Here is a 16276-nt window from a genome sequence, read left to right on the forward strand (position 1 = left end):
TGCAGCCTTCTCCATACAGCTATAAGTGACCACAGAGCACTTCTGCCAGCTGGGTGAACCACTGAGCAGGGCTTCCTCACAACCTGTCAAACTTCTCTCCCCTAGCAGTCAATAAGAGAACAACAATGGGGTGAGAAGGTCCAGAGACCAGGTCATGGGAGGCTGGGCAACCATGACAGTGACATAAGGGTTAGTACACATGGTTCTGCTCACACTGTACTCCTCCAGTACCTCTGTCAACAACTGTTGACCATCTGGAGCAGGTGGGATTGCAGTTCTCACCTCACTGGTAGTTTCCTACCTGCATCTTTGAATCTGTTTTCTCCAGGTGAGAGGATGGGGCCACAGGCTGGACACTGCTCGTGGTGACTGTCTTCAGCTTCTCCAGGCCATTGCTCAGAGCAGTGGACAGGCTGGACCTGTGCTGCTGCTTCTTCTCACTGGAGACCTCTTGCACCACAGCACTGATGGGTTTCACTGGGTGAGGACTAAGGAGAACAAGGAGGTTGCACAGTTAGCGCTCAAGCTGCGGAGCCACACTGCTGCCTCCCCCTATGGGTTTTATGGAGCTGGGACCCAATTATCAATGCAGCCAGCTCCACACAGCTAAACTAAACAGAATATGGCCAGTAGGTCAAGGCAGGTTCTCCCCTCTCTACTCTGCCTTATTCAGGCCACAGCTTGAGTCCTGGGCTCCCCAGTTCAAGAGATACACAGAAATACTGGATAGTCCAGTGGAGGCTACAAAGATGCTGAGGGGCCTGGAGCATCTCTGGGAGGAGGAAAGGCTGAGAGCCCTGGGGCTGTTGAGCCTGGAGAAGAGCAGCCCCAGAGGGGATCTGATCAGTGCTGATCAATAGCTAAAGCTCTACCATGGACTGAGCCCTTCACCAGCAGAGCTGCAAACATTGTGACACCACATTACAAGCAGTCCAGCAGTTGTCTGTCTGTCATGATGTAAGATGGGGTGAAGGTGAACTGGACCAGAGGCCATGAAGTGAGCATTCCCAAGTCCTTTAAAAACCAGAAGTAATGACATGGCTTGCTTGAACTGCTGCTACCCTTCTCCCTAACCTAAAATGAGTGGGGTTCTCTGGAGAAGACAGCTCATGTACCACTGCTGGACTTCTGCTGCTCCTCAAAACACAGTGTCTAGGAAGAAGAGTGGCTGGGGAGCCAGCAGAACTGCAGCTAAGCAGCACCAGATGCCACCATGGCTGCATGCACACTCAAGGCCAGCAGAGAAACTCAGACCAGAGTGTGGCCCCAGGAGACTGACACCCCTGAGCAGGTCTGCAAGGAACTGCCAGGGTGTCACAAACACTCAAAGGATTTTAAGCCCCTCTGGACCAGATTAACCACAGCCACTCTATAGAACCAAAACCAGGATGTCCATGGGAATGCTTGGATGCTTTCAGCTCCTCAGGGCTCCTGAAGGGCAAAGCAGGGGTGCTGCCCCCTCAACCTGTTATTCTGAGAAGATCTGAAAGCAGGAGACCTTCATCCACCTGTGCCCTGCCCAGGGACAGTCAGCACTGGGTTCTTCCAGGGGAGCAGAGGCTGCTTCACGCCTGACAGCCATGTCTGAAGTCTTGATGGCTTGGCTGAGCAGTTGAACCTGTCCTGAGATGATCAGCACTGGGTTCTTCCAGAGCAGCAGAGGCTGCTTCACACCTCACAGCCTCACATCCGAAGTCCTGGTGGATCTGCTGAGAAGCTGTTTCCATCTCCCAGCTGATGAATGTGAACTTGAGAGCCTGCCTAATCCAGTGCTGCATCTCCCAGTGGCCAGAACTCTCTGGTGAAGCTGAACATGTTCCAGGTGACATCTCTGACTGACAGCAGCACAGGCTTGGTCCTTCTCTCTGAGCAAGCCTGGCTGGCTGACAGCACAGTTCCCACTCGTACTTCTGAGGTCACTGCTGAGCACCTTAGCAAACGAGGGACCATCCCCTACAGCAAACTGGGAACAAGTCTTTACCACCCATTGAAATGCTTCTCTCAGAGAAGACAAAAAAACCCAAGGAAGCCAGTTTCTGTTAGGCAAGGTGCTGTGCCTACAGCAGAATACAGCACCTGAGGGCCAGAACTCTGTGGGGAAAGTGTCTAAGGAGGAGAGGGAATGACTGAACTCAGCATCAGCAGCTCTTCTCCTAGGCCCATGCCTGTGGATGTGGCAAACCACTCTTGGAGCTCCAAGGGTCACACACAGAGGCACGGGATTTAACCTGACACCTTGTTTTCCAAAGAGGACAATTCTGCTGCACTCCTAACTCTGGGAAGACACAAAGCAGCCTGTGCCAATACCATCTTGGCACCTGTGACATCCCCACTCCTGTCACCACAGGTGCCATGACACACTGTAACAGTCACACATCCAAGTTCCCAGGTGATGGCTAAGGAGCAGCACAACTGCTGGGCTCCTCCAAGGCAGTCCCCACAGCACTGTCAGGGGCTCCCTTTACATCCCACCTAGACCAGGGACTAGAGACCAGAGACACCTTCCCAACAGTGAAGGCACCATCCCACCCTTCCCCAAAGAGCAGAAAGGAAGATCTTCATACACTTGATGCTCTGAGCACCCACTTTACCCCAGCAGTAAGGTTTGTGGTGAGAGCCCTTGCTGCAGGAGAGCAGGGAAGGACCTGCAGACACAAGCCCAGCATCTGCTCTTCTGCCCCCCAGCTGCACCTTCACATCTGGCACACAAGAAGCTGTTCCAGGAGGATGCAACCTCCCAGCTCACCAGACCCAGGTGATGCCCCAGCCAGTCGAGGCAGGAGGTGCTGGTGTCACTCAGACATGCAGCTGTATCACTTGACCTGCCACCTTGAACAAGATGACCATCAGAGAGCCCCTCTGGCCACATGGGAAGAAATGGGTCCCCACACCCAGCTGCCATCCCTCCCAAGGAGGGCACACAAGGCCAGCACACCAGACTCTCCATAATCCACAGCAGGTACCAGCTTCTCCTTTATCTGGTAGAGGAGGAAGACACTTGTCCTAGCTAAGCCTCAGTGCCTGTAAGACTGAAGTCTTTCCTTCTTCCTTTCACCTTTTTTCAACCATATCTTTTCTTTCTCTATGTGCTGACCAGGAGATTATCCTGGGAAAGGCAAACATCACCATGGGGACCTGCAAAAGAGGCTCTCCCTTGTCTCTCCCCTCCTGTGACAACAAATCACATCTCCCCAACCTTCCACAGTTGTGCAGAACCTCAGAGCCTTCTGCAGAGACCTCCTTAACTCTTCAAAGGTTCTTCAATTACAGCAGCAAGGATCCAAAATATTTGTTGTTTGCAGGTAGAGAAGCCAGAGCAGAGATGTTCAAGGACTTCTCAGATGTGTCTCCTGACAGAAGCCAGCACTGCCATGACAACCAGCTCTTAGGTCCAAGCCCACTTCCCTCCCACCAGCCAGCCAGACATTGGATAGATGCACAGTCAAACCCGAAGATGACTGTGAGCATGTCCTGCCAACACAGAGGGTCCTGGCACTGCTCTCATCACCCAGTTTTACTCTTTGGGATTGCAGAGCACTTCTCTTTCCATGAAGCACAACAAACACCAACAGAATCCAGGTTCCTGAGTGCCCTCTATCTGAATTCTGAACAAGGTTACCCTGCTGGAGGGTGAATGACCCAAACTGGACTGCTTTGAGGATCTGGCCTCAACAAAGGAAGTAATAATAGACATCAGCTACCAGACCTGCTCTAGGTGACCCTGCTTTAGCAGGGGGGTTGGACTAGATGATCCCCAGAAGTCTCTTCCAAGCCCCACCATTCAGTGACTCTGGGACCCACCTCTTGTTGGCCTTTACTCTCAAGGTCATTTTGCACATCAAACCTACGCTCAAGCCGAGCAGGATCCCCATGCAAGGGCTGGAGTTCAGCTGTCCCCATCCTCCTGCCCTTTCTCTCTCCAGGGCTGTGACCAAGATTATTCTTGGGCCAGATGAAGTTGCAGCATTTTGGTGCCCCATGAAGATCCTGCCTTTTCTTGTGGAAGCAAGGCTGCTGGAATAAATCACTGTTTAAATACCCAGGCCCCCAGGCAAGAGCTTGGCCCTTGGCTCTCTGGGCAGGGGCAGATAGACCCCATGACAATCCTCTCATGCCCAGGCAGCCCAGGGAAAGGTGCACCAGGAAAAACAGACAAAGTGAAGGACACAAAGTCTTGACTCCATGTCCTGAACTCAGCATCTTTCTCTGCTTCATGGCATTCCTACAAGCTCAAAGTCCTGGAAGAAGGAACAGCTGCTTCTTTTCCCTGATGCACCACCATGGTACCCCTCTTTCCATTCCCAGTATCCTCAAGGCTAAGTCCCACTTGCTTCATAACCAATGGGCACCTGGAGAGGAGGGAGTGGACAGTGGAATTTTGCCACCAACCTGCTGAAAGTACTGTAGGTTTTTTTGTTATAGAGAGGTTTTTAGTACCTGATAGCTGCTTAAAAGGGAAAGAAATCAAAGCTCAATTAATGGAAGGGAAAGGGGCAGTAGCTGTGCACATGCCATGAAGGAACTCACGAGAGCATTAATGGCTGGAAGCTCTCCTGGCAGACATGGAGAAGGCACCTGCCCTGCAAGCACAGGGAAGATGATGGAGCCAAAACCACTACTGAGTGAAATGCGGATGCAGCTCTGCTTTTTCAACTGGGGCAGGTCCTGGATGCTTTAAACCCTTTGCCTTGATTTAGGCAAGGAGGACACCAGTGCCCATTCCCCATCACGATCCAAGAGAGCCAAGGCCTTGAGCTGTTCAAGCTGGACTCTTTGGGATCATGGGAAGGTGAGGGAGAAAGGACCTGCAGCAAGGTGTGGTCCTTGGAGTCAGCACAACTGGGAGCTGGTGACACTGAGCCGGGACTCCCCGCAAGAGCAGAAGGGAGACAGGGTTCACCTCTACTGAATTGCACACCCTTTGCCTTCCCCGTGGTGCTCACCTGGTTGTCTGCTGGAGGAAAAAGGGCTTCTCAGCTGGCTGTGTCTCCCTGGGCAAAACCACGAGCGCTGAAGCTTGTGTGTCACCGGACTGCGGCAAAGGGCAGGGCTGGGCGGCTGCGCGGCGGCTGGCGGCAGGGACCCCGCTGCTTGCGGGGCACGCGACAGGGGAGGGGAAATCAAACTCATTAGGGTTAGTTGCAGCCACAAGGAAAGGGGTGGAGGAGGCCAAGGGCTGGCTGTCATGCAGGAAAGGAAGCTCCTTGGGGGGGTTAGTGGGCTGGAAGCCTTGCCCAAGGGCTTCCTCAGGCAGGCTGGTGAAGCCGAAGCCTCCCTCATCAAGCCTTTTGGGCAGCACGGCTTGAACAGGGAGGGGTTCTGGCGGCTTCTCCACAAAGGGATTGCTCGGGGAATTTGGGCTGAGTGCAGGAGCAAAGGGATTTCTTGGGGTTGAAGTGTCCTGCTGGCTCCTCTCCTTCACCCTATCTGGCTTCCAGAAATCAGCCTTCTTGAAGTCTATCCTGCTGTCTGCTGAGCACCATGGGCCCTTGGGCTCGCTGGCAGCAGGGCTGCCCTGCTCTGCCTCCTGGGAAGGGCCAGCCACTGACGTGGGGGCACAAAGCTCAAGCTGGCCTCCCACTTGCCTGGTGGGGCCAGCCACTGGCCCATGCTGCCCCTCACCATCACCCCATACTGGTTCCGGCTGGGATGGACTCTCCCCGTGCTCTAACCTTGGGGGTTGTGCCACCAGGCTGAGATCTTCCGGGTGATCAGCTGCCTCCTGCTCTTCCAGAGCTGTACAGAAGGTTTCTGTCTGGCCCAGGTCTAGCTTGGAAGCTGGGTTTAGTCCTGACATGTTCAGGTCCTCAGGGAACAGCTCCTGTTTGGAGGCCACCTCCTGCTTGGCACCATCTGCAGTCACCATCAGAGGAGACAAACCTGGCTGGCTCCAGCTCTCCTTAGCACTCGACTGGCCTAATCCATCTAAGAACTCTGATGGACAAGTCTCAAACTCCTCAGCTGTATCCATCTCATTCGCCTCTGATTGGTCTCTCCCTAAAGATGCGTCCCCTTTAGCCAGCTCACGAGCTCTCTCCTCCTGTGCTGAGCCCACAGCCGCAGATTCAGCTTCCTTGGGGTGCAGGCACTCACTCCTGGCTTCAGCTACATCCACTCCCAGCACAGGTGGACTGGAAGATGCAGGGACAGAGGGCTTGCTGCTCAGGTGGCTCCTTGGCAGCTCCACATCTGCTTTCAGGCCCTCCACAGCTTCCCCTCGCTCCTCGCTGCCCTGCTGTCTCAGCTGCGGGTTGCTGCCACCCTCCTCCTCGCCGTCCCCTCCGCTGGTCATGGCTGCGAACCACCGTGGAGGCTTTGGGGGTGGCACGGCTGAGCCAGCTGCCATCTCCTCCTGCTCTCGGGTGCCTGTCCAGGGTGAGAGGATGACGTGCCTCTCACGAACATCGGAGCTGAGCCTGACGCGGCTCTCGCTGGCCTCCAGCCGCATGCTGGCCTGGAGCCTGTAGACTGAAGTTCGGATGTCGAACGCCTCCTCTTTGCTACCAGCACCCTGGGGCTCCGTCCCTGGCTCAGGGGCCACAGGGAACCGCTGCGGTGCCACGTCTGCGAGCACCCGCGGGGGCACAGCCGCCACATTGGTGCCTGGCAGAGTCTGGGAGCCCAGCTCAGGGGCGAAGGAGCTTCTGGGCAGCAGGCAGGTGGCAGCGCGAGAGCCGCTCTTGGCTTCGAGGAAGGCTGGCCGCGGGCTGAAGGCACTGTCCTGGTCCGCCCGCTCCTGCCCGGCCACGCTTTGGGCGCTCTCTGGCAGGTCAGGAGCCGTTTCGGTGGCTATGGTCATCCATCCGTTTGTCCCTCCGCTGGAGGGCTCCTCCTCATCACCGTCCCCTTCCTCCCTAGCGCTGCTGCTGTCAGCAGTCAGTGGCGCGGAAGCCTCCTTCTCCCCTGTGCCACCCGCTGCGAAGGCAGCCGTCCAAACCGTCGGCGTGCTGCTTGTCCTCCTCCTCCCCATCGACCCTGCAGACACAGGGCTCAGCACGTCCTCTATCACCGTTGCTTCCTGAGTTGTACTCACCAAGTTTGCCCCTACGTCTAAACCAGAGAAATTCGTCCAAGGCCGCAGAGCTGCGGGCAGTTCACCGCCGATTTGTGACTCAGCCTTTTCCAGCACCTCAGTCCCCTTCTGAGCTGGCTCAGCTGATCTCTCCATGGGGCTGGCTGCATCGGGATCGTCGATGAAAGCCACGCCCTCTGCCACCACCGAAGCAAAGAAGTTCTCCTGCAGTTCTGGTTTGAGCCTGCTGGTTGCAAAGGCATCGAAGGTGTCGTCCCACTCCGAGAGGGGAGGAGGGACTGCGGGTTTCTCATCTGGAGGAGAGAGGTCTCCTTGTGATGGGGGAGTAGTTTCTGGAACGGGGACACCAACGCTTTTGGCTGGAGACTCCCTCTCCTGGTCTTTATGGCTTAGGGAGGCAGAGGGACTGCAATCCTCAGAGGAATAAAAGCTCCCAGCGACCTCAGTTGAAGCATGCGGCCCAGACGGGAAACTAGAGAAAAAGTGAGTAGGTGAAGGAGAATTTAGTACCTGGTCAGCGAGGAGGTCCTCAAAGAAGGGATTGCTCTGCAGGGAGCTGAGGAATGGGTTGGTAGGGGACAAGCATCCAGACTGACTGTCTCCAGCAGCAGGAGGGAGGTTAGAGCTTGGCATGCTAGCGAGATGGGCTACAGCAGCAGGAGGAAACAGGGCAGGGGAGCAGGGAGGAAAATGAGAAGGAGCATCTGAGCTGGTTTCTACCTGAGGAGACACTTCCAGGCTGTGGAGGGAAGACAAAACAGTCCTCCTGGTTAATGCTGTGACAGTGCCGCAAGCACACACCACACACACCACAAACGCTGCCGTTCAGAGCAGTGCACCGTTCAGATACGTACTCGTCTCTCTGGTTAGGCACAGCAATGAGGATGGAGTCAGGGCGTGCAAAGGGCATGCACAACACAGAGGAAAGGGCAGCCCTTCTTCTACAGGAGTCCTCCACACTTCCCCTTTCTGCCTCAGAAAGCCCTCAGACTCAGAAGCCCGAGAGGTTTTTTCCCACCTCCTGTGGCCCAAGGCCTCGACTCTTCTCTTTTGTCCCAGTGCTGGTGTGCCCCAAGTGCAGGCTGCACACCAGAAGCCGGGCCAGGCTCTGGGATCAGGATTACTCCAGCCACTCCAAGCACACAGGAGTGAGTCTTTCCCAGTTTACCCCCGTGCCTTGTGACTTGCTTGGCAACATATCAGCACGGCAGCGGACACGGAGTTCCCTCCTACACAGGAGGGAGGGGAGCCTGGCTGCAGGTGGCCAAGGAACAAGGGCTGAGCAGGACGGAGCATGTGGTCAGGATGTGGCCCTGGCTCTGTTCCTGCTTCTGCCCAGCCTCCCCACATGCCCTCTGTCACATCACTTCTGGCCAGAAATCCAGAGACTTCTGAACCCCTACAAGGACCCCAAGAAGGAAGGGCTTCAGCACAAGTTCAGCCCATCCCCTCCTGCACCTCACCCCAGGTCGGGCAGCCAGCTGTTTGCTGCCTTTTCAAGGGAGCCTACACTGACCTTTCTTTGGGGTTTCCTTGACCTTCCTTTGGGACCTCCTCCAGCAACGAGCCCCACCAAGCTGGGGCTGAACAGCTTGGAGGTTGTCACATCATGAAGGGTGCAGTGTGGACATCCTGCAGCCTGACTGCTGTGCTCCCTCCTCCTGAGGCCCCATCCCCTTGCCTCACCTCTGCCAGGAGCAATGCTGCCCTCAGGATGGGGGCACCTGGCACCAGCATGTGCAGTCATGCTGGCCTGTACTCAGGCTGGTTGGATTACTTCCTTCTGCACTGGCCACTAGAGCTAAGCTTCAGCCTTGGTTTGGGAGAAATGTGGACACTGATCAGCAGATCAAAGTTCAATGAGGAATTCATAAAGTAATTGCTTTGCCAACCTGCACAGGGTACATCCAGCCCTGGGGCTACACCACAGCATGTCCTTGCCTCGCCCTCACAGGGCTCACAGACAGCACTTGGAGATGGTGGGTCGAAGCACTGTCAGGCACCAAAGTTGCTTGGACAACTCCTCTCATCTGCTCTCCTGGTGTCACAAGAAGTCTTAGACACTTTCACAGCGCAAAAATGCCATCTTGAGGCAAAACTTAACCATGTCTGAAGGTGCAGGCAGCACTGGCTGCCTCTAAAGCAGGCAGGGTTATCTGCTAGCACCATGCCTTGGACCCACTTCCCCCCACTCTTGGCAGCTTCAAAGCCACCCTGATGCATCACCTTCCAAACAACTACCCTGAGTTAGATGCCCATTTGTGCAATGCCACCCAAGTCCCCCTGTGGTTTTTCGGCAGGCAACACAAGCAGCCAGCAGTCAACCACGACAGGCTTGACCTCAGCACCCACCAGACACCAAGCCAGATGCTGCTTTGCAGAACAGGGACAAAAAAAAAGCCTCCAAATCTTTGTTTCCACTCAGATCTGCTGCTCACTTGGTGCTGCAGGCAGAGACAGCTCGTGGGTGCCCTCTCCTGCTGTCATGAAGCAGCAGTGGTGGCCCTGGTGCAGGTATCCACCCCTGTCCCTGCACAGCCCAGCAGCACTCTGCCATGTCTCCACGCCTCCTCTACACTTGCACCACCAGCACAAAACAAGGTGGGAAATGGTCATGCACCTCCACCAAAGATAACTCTGAGCATCCCAGCTCTTCCCATGAAAAACCACCAGGGAGAAGCGATGGAAGAAGCCACTGGAGAAGATCTTCGGGCACAAACCACCCCAGAGCAGATGCTTGCTGCTTGGCAGCCAAGCTCCCTGGGCCTGAGGACTGACCTGTGGCTGGTGTGCTCCACATCTGAGCCCTAGTTCCAGCATAAGATCCACTCCAGCCCTTCACTAGGCATCCTCACTGCTCTGTAGACCATCCACAAAGCTGCAGCAGTGCAGCACAACACTTGCACAAGGAGACAGGGCAGCCCATCTCTCCCAGGCTCTGTCACCACCGTTTGATGTTTCCATTCCTGAAGGTCTTCAGGCTTCAGCTTGTATTGACAGGGGCACAGAATCAGTCTTGGGATCACTTGGGCTGGAAGAGACCATGAACCCAGCACTGCCAGCTCAGCACTAAACCATGTCCCTCAGCACCACATCTGCACAGCTTTGAAACCCCTCAAGGGATGAGGACTCCACCACTGCCCTGGGCCAGGCCTTGACAACCCTTTTGGGGAAGAAATGTTTCCTAATAACCAATCTAAACCTCCCCTGGCACAAAGTGAGGCCATTTTCTCTTGTTCTATCACTTGCTCTTTGGGAGAAGAGACTGACCTCCACCTCACTCCAACCTCCTTTCAAGGAGTTGCAAAGAAGGTCTCCTCTTAGCTGCCTCCTCTCTAGGCTGAGGAACTCCAGTTCCCTTGCCTGCTGCTCACAGTGCTTGTGCTCTAGACCCTTCACCTTGGCACTGAGGGCAAACTGACAGGCCTGTAGTTCCCTGGATCCTCCTTCTGGCCCTATTTGCTAACCTCCAGTCACCTGGAACCTCCCCAGTTACTCCCCTGGGACTGCTGACAAACGACGGAAAATGGCTTGGTGAGCACTCCCACCAGCTCCCTCAGTACCCTTGGGTGGTCCCATTCAGCTCCACTGACTTGTGTGCGTCTAAGTGGTGTAGTACATCATTGACCATCTCCTCTTGGATAATGAAGGCCTCACTCTGCTCCCCATCCCTCTATTCCAGCTCAGGTGGCTGAGCACTCAGAGAACAACTGATCTTACCACTGAAGACTGAGGCAAAGGCAGCATTCAGTACCTCAGCCTTTTCCTCATCCTTGTCACTGCACTTCCCCCTGTATTCAGCAGAGGGTGGAGATTCTCCTGAGCCCTCCTTTTGCTGTCCAGGTATTTATAGAAACCTTTTTTCAGTTGAAATCCATCCCTTTTTGTCAGATTCAGGTCTTCCTCCCCCAGACCCCCCTGCTGCAGCTTCTTCTCCATTACCCATCCCCATTCCCGTTGGGACCCACAAGAGCTTGCTCAGGGGCTGCACCAGCTGCTCTCAGCCACATACTCCTGGCAGCAGAGGCCCTGCCTTTCCCATTTCCCACCACTCAAGCCCACTCAAAGCTCCCTTTCCCCATCCTGATGAAGGCTGCTGGAAGTCCTCAGCAAACCAAGCAGCTGAGGACAGAGTATTCCTCTAGAGGGAAGCCTCCGCTCGCAGCAGCCTGACTGAAGATCTGCAGCATCGAAACGCTGACTCACCCAACTCCTCCTCCTTCTCCTCCTCCTCCTCCCCCCACACCCCAGCACACAGCTCTGCCAGCCAAAATAAATAGCGGGTACCTTCCTGCCCTCATTTATTTGTTTGGCAGCTCTTCACAGACATGCTTTAGCCTCTCCTCAGCAGAGAGGAGGGGGGAAAAAAAAGAGAAGAGAGGAAAATATTGCTGAGCAACCCCCTGATGGAAAGTCTCTTCAATAAAAACAGCTTGTTCAGTGCAAGGAGAGCTGGGTTTTTTCCCCCCCTCTATGGATCACAGCCTGCATTTCAGGCTGAAGGCAGCTGCCCCCGCTCTGCAGTCACAGAGCACCAGCCCCAGCCAGCACAGCCCATCTGCAAGAGGGTGGGGAGCTCTGCACTGTGCAGATAAAGAGAACAGCTCATGAGCTGAAAAAGCAGAAGTTTGGGGAGGGCAGGGCTCAAAGCCAGCCAGAAGGTGCCATGGTTAAGAGCTGTGCCGAAGCTCAAGTGGAAAATCCCTCCTAGGAGGGCTGGATCCAGGGGAGTGCCATGACCTCACCACTCTCAAGCTGCTTCTTGCACCATTTCCCCACAGACAAGCACAAGGGTAGAAAACCAGCAGGACTGGGGTGCTGGAGGCCCCAGCTATGGCTTCAAAGCCTGGCAGGGATCAGGAATTTCCTCCCACTGGTGTGAGTGAGGCTGGGCCAGCAGAATTCATGCAGTATGGGGCTGGGAAGAGATGGGTACAGCAGCCCAGGACATTTTTGTAGAGGGTGGGAAGATGAGTGGGAAGCAGTCAGAGAACACTGTGGAAACACTTGCTCTGAAATAGCTGTTTGGAGGTGAGAGCAAGGGGTTTAGTTATGTGTGCAAAGACTGCTGTGCTTTCCCCTTGCTCCTCACCTGCCATCATCCCACTGGAAGCAGACAATTCCTGCTGCACAGGCATTTACCCTAAAACTGCAGGAATGAATAACAATAGAAGAGAAAGGATGTGGGCAGCAGGAGCCCATGTAGATGTCAAGTGCTAACCCAAATACCCACTTTTAGGGGTGGGAGCAGGGCTGTGCTCTACCTGGACAGATTTGTCTCACCAGGACTGATCTGGTGCCAGCTCAGAATCCATTTCACCACCTTGCTTCATGGCCATCCCTGGGAAATGCAGGCTCAGGAGGCAAAAGGGAGGCAGAGGCATTTTAAGAGCCATTTCTCAACCCCTGCAGGCTCTCTGCACTCCTCCTGCCAGAGGGAGAAAGTCCAGCTTCATCCCTGATCATTTTTACCCTGTGACTGTAGCTCTGCAGCTCACATGGACACAAGGACCTGTGCCACAGATGTGAGGCTGATGGCTCCACGATGAACTCATCCACAGCACCCTGGTTCTCACATGCTGCTCCTCTTCATCAGGCTCTGCAGCCTCCCAGGTTCTGCTCTGAAACTCCCTGTTAATGGTGCTTTGGAGGGGGTGTCACAGACATTGGTGTTCAGTCCCACCCACAAGCTGACTTGGTCCACCTGCACCACTCCTCACCACCAGCCTGTCCAAGGACAGTGATCCAGTCATTCAAAGCCTTCTTTTCCCATTTCCAGCACTTAGGAAATGTACTTCTAAGAGCACATGACGAACAGCAAGGAATTCAGGTCAGTATTTGGCCTCACTGCAGGATAGAAAGGGCTGGACTGTGGAATGAGGAGTGACAACCAAGGTGGGGAGTGATGTTACATTTTCTTCCCATGAAAGCAGTGACAGAGGGCAGAGGTTTGAAGCTGCACATGGCACTAATGCAATCATTTTTACAAGAGGGAGGGCAGTTTCTCTTTCTTTCCTATTGCCAAGCAGGAGATGCAGCCTCATTTTATCATCCTGATTCACACTGCAGGAAGCAGGACCTGTGGAGCTCTGATAACATTGTAGGAAACCCTGAAAATAGTTAAACCAATTGTTTGAGCTCCAGGCCTTGCTTCAAATAAACCTGCTGAGCTTCTTCCTTACATACAGCCCTTGACCACACCACCAGAGAAACAACAAACCCCAAACAGTCTTTTATCCAGGTCTCCAAAGAGCAAATGCTGCCTTCCCACTGCTTCCATTCAAGCCAGTATCAAAGCCTGGTAGCTGCCATGAATTAGCAAAGCTGAGGCTGAAAACAACCTTTGGGACCTGCTTCTCCACTAAGAAGCAGCGAGGAAACCTGTGCAGATAAGGGCTGAAGGCAGCAGTGTCCATCCCTCTCCCCAGGCAGGAGCGTGGATGGGTTCACAGCTCACAGGGCAGCGCCAGCTCGCCCACACTTGCTGATGGCTCAGCAAAACCCACCCAGAACAGAACAGCAAAGCTTCTGGTGGAGCTGAAATGAGAAGCAGCCCAAGGCCAGCAGCTTCCTTATTTTAGAAAGGGTGTGGTTTTGCAAGAGCCAGTGGTTAACAACAAGCTGTGCCAACCTCCTCATAGCTGCAGGCTAATTTAAAACTGAAGTGGGAAGCATCTTTCTAATTACAGTCCTCTTAACTACTGACAGGTTGAGATTGTTGGTCTCTTGATGCTCTATCCCCATGTTCAGCTCCAGGTGAAACTTGACCTACCCAGGGTGAGCAAAAGAAAAAGGTGAGAAGATGCTGCTTGCTCAGCTGCCAGGAGCTGCAAAGCTGAAGTTTCCATAATGAGAGAGTGGAAGGGAAAAAGTCCTTTCTGCAGAGAGGTGAAAGACTTCAGCCAGCTTGACTCAGAGGCTGCTTTTCTCTGCAAAGCAAAGGTTAATCCACCTTCAGCTCTGCAAGTTACAAGATAACTGAACAGCTCCTCCAGATGCAGCTGGACATCCACACAACACCCACAGATAAGCACTGCTAACTTCAGTCACATGCTGCAGAGACTATCTGGTTATGATAACAGAGATGGCACCAGAGTGTGTGGTCAACCTGACACCATCAAGACCTGAAAAGCTCTTCCAGAGCTTTGCCTTGGAGTGGTGACATGGTCCACAAGGTCATTCAGTGTAAGGAAAGAGAATAAAATCAGATAGGTAGAAGTTCTGCATTATTGAAGTGATGATGTGGTGACTAATGGCCAGAAAAAATGAATCACAGGATGGTTTGGGTTGGAAGGGACCTACAAAGCTCATCCAGTCCAACCCTCCTGCAGTCAGCAGGGACATCTGTAACTACAGCAGGTTGCTCACAGGGATGGAGCATCACCACCTCTCTGAGCAACCTGGGCCAGTGTTTCAGCACCAGAAGAACCAGAGAAGCCAGACTAGGGTCAGGCCATCTCCCTGTGATGGTGGCAAGGCCATTCTTGCATCAAGTAAGACTGAGCTGCCACTGCTCACCGCCCAGCCTGGGCCATATACCAGGACAACTGCTGCCGGTGACATCCCCCAAAGGTGCTCAGCTACCCCAGCCCCCAAAGCCCCAGACACTGCCTTTTCCCCCTGCCAGCCAGCCAGCTCTAGCACTTCACCATCTTCTATCAGAGACTTTTCCTGATGTCTATCTTCAGCCTCCCTTCCTGCAAGTTCAAGCTTGTTACTTCCCATTTGCAACTTGCCAACTGCAGCCAAAGCCTATTCAGATGCTTTAAAATGCCCCAAATTTGACCCAGATGAGTTTGCTCCCTCCAGGCTGTGCTTCTTCCAAGCAATTCCTATTTTGGGGAGAGGAAATCCCAGCTGGAGGAGCTGCTGTCACACGGTTCATCCAAGTTTCTCCTCACAAGACAGCCATCTGCAGACAGGGCCCTTGGTGTGCCACAGCAAACCCACTCAAAGCAAAGCTTCACTTGGAATTAAACTGCGAGCACCGAGGTAGATGAAAAAACCACAGAGTGAAAACCTCCTGGGAAAGGAATAAGATGGGAATGGGTCCAGCAGCTGTCAGAGGGCTGTGAAAAACCAGCAGTGTTTAAGGCACCTATTCCCTCAGGGGGTGATCTGCTGGGCTGGGGGCTACAGCTGGATGGGACACCCCTGCCCTCAAGACAGGAACACCCATCAGGAGTCACAGCTCACACCCCCTGTGCCTGCCTCCTTCCTAGGACTGCAGCACTGCAGGAAACCCACAGGTTTCTCACCTGGTTATCAAGGAAAAGGCTCCAAAGGGAGATGGCATCTCCCATGCCATCAGACATCTGTGGCTGGCTCAGCCTGTGGCATCACTGCCTGAATGCAGGAGGATTTTTCAGGGGGTTACTTTTTTGTGTGGAACCTTTTCCATTCTAGGACTTAGATCAACCAGTAGCTTTATCCTTGCAAAATTCAGAAGGCTGAGGAGAGGAGGCCTTCTGGGGCTACTCCTGCTCTGAAGCCACACTGAGCAACGTGCTGCCCCCCTCACCTCCATCTGAGCAGCACTCCAAATCCAGTTTAACCAGTGTGGGAATCTGGTTAGGCTGAATACACCATGAGGGCTCTCCTCATTAGAGGAGGTTCAGACTGAATTCAAATCCTTCTGCTTAATAAATTAGGTTAAAGTCAGCCCAGATTAGCAAATCCCTATAATAAATCAACTCTCCAGACTCAACCAGCTCTCAGCTGCTAGTTGTTTTCTCTGGCTGCTTTTAGCTCCATTTTCTGCCTCTCTTGGTCGACCTCTGGACCCCCAGCCCAGCTGCTGGGGGGCCATGGGGATGGTCACACACTGTCACGACAAAGCCCACGCAGCAATGGCACAAACACCACACGGTGTGCTACAAGCACAGTGCTGAGGGTTTGGAGGGGGGAAATCACCAAAGTGAGAACAGTTAGAGATTCATAATCAGGAGAGGGGAAGGCTGGGATGGGATGGGAAGGGGAAAGAGCAGGGCTGGGATTAGTTACTTCAGAAACATGAATAGTATCTCAAATTACCAAAGCTCTGCACCCCCCAGCCCAGAGCAGCAACGTAGAGGGGGTGGGAGGTTAAACAACCCTGCTCTGATTCTGTGTCACAGTGTCTCATGTCCTGCACTGACTGCCAGGGAAGCATTTTTAGCTCATTAAAAGATAACAATCCTCTGCTTCAGGGCCCCAGAAGCACTTGGCAAGACCATGCTGAGCCTCACCTCTGCAGGGGAAACA

The 16276-nt window shown here is 54.0% G+C and overlaps 1 protein-coding gene across 5 annotated transcripts in view; it reads right to left on the bottom strand.

Moving 5' to 3' along the window:
- The window catches only part of RAB11FIP5 (RAB11 family interacting protein 5), a 53913-nt gene that overhangs the window by 20302 nt on the left and 17335 nt on the right, over positions 1 to 16276 (bottom strand). For 2 of the 5 annotated variants that reach the window (XR_010988683.1, XM_068149416.1), the window contains exons 4-5: positions 4944 to 7505; positions 302 to 488 (exon numbers count right to left, since the gene is read on the bottom strand). Coding sequence is in view for 4 of the 5 variants with exons in the window: in XM_068149416.1 (XP_068005517.1) it covers positions 302 to 488; positions 4944 to 7505 (2749 nt within the window). In the remaining variant the exon portion in view is untranslated. The remainder of the gene's footprint in view (positions 1 to 301; positions 489 to 4943; positions 7506 to 16276) is intronic. The other 3 variants (XM_068149417.1, XM_068149418.1, XM_068149419.1) reach the window with 3 other exon arrangements.

Source organism: Melanerpes formicivorus, unplaced genomic scaffold, assembly GCF_026170545.1.
Source record: "Melanerpes formicivorus ecotype bairdi unplaced genomic scaffold, bMelFor1.0.p_v2 SCAF_18, whole genome shotgun sequence".
Lineage (NCBI taxonomy): Eukaryota > Metazoa > Chordata > Aves > Piciformes > Picidae > Melanerpes > Melanerpes formicivorus.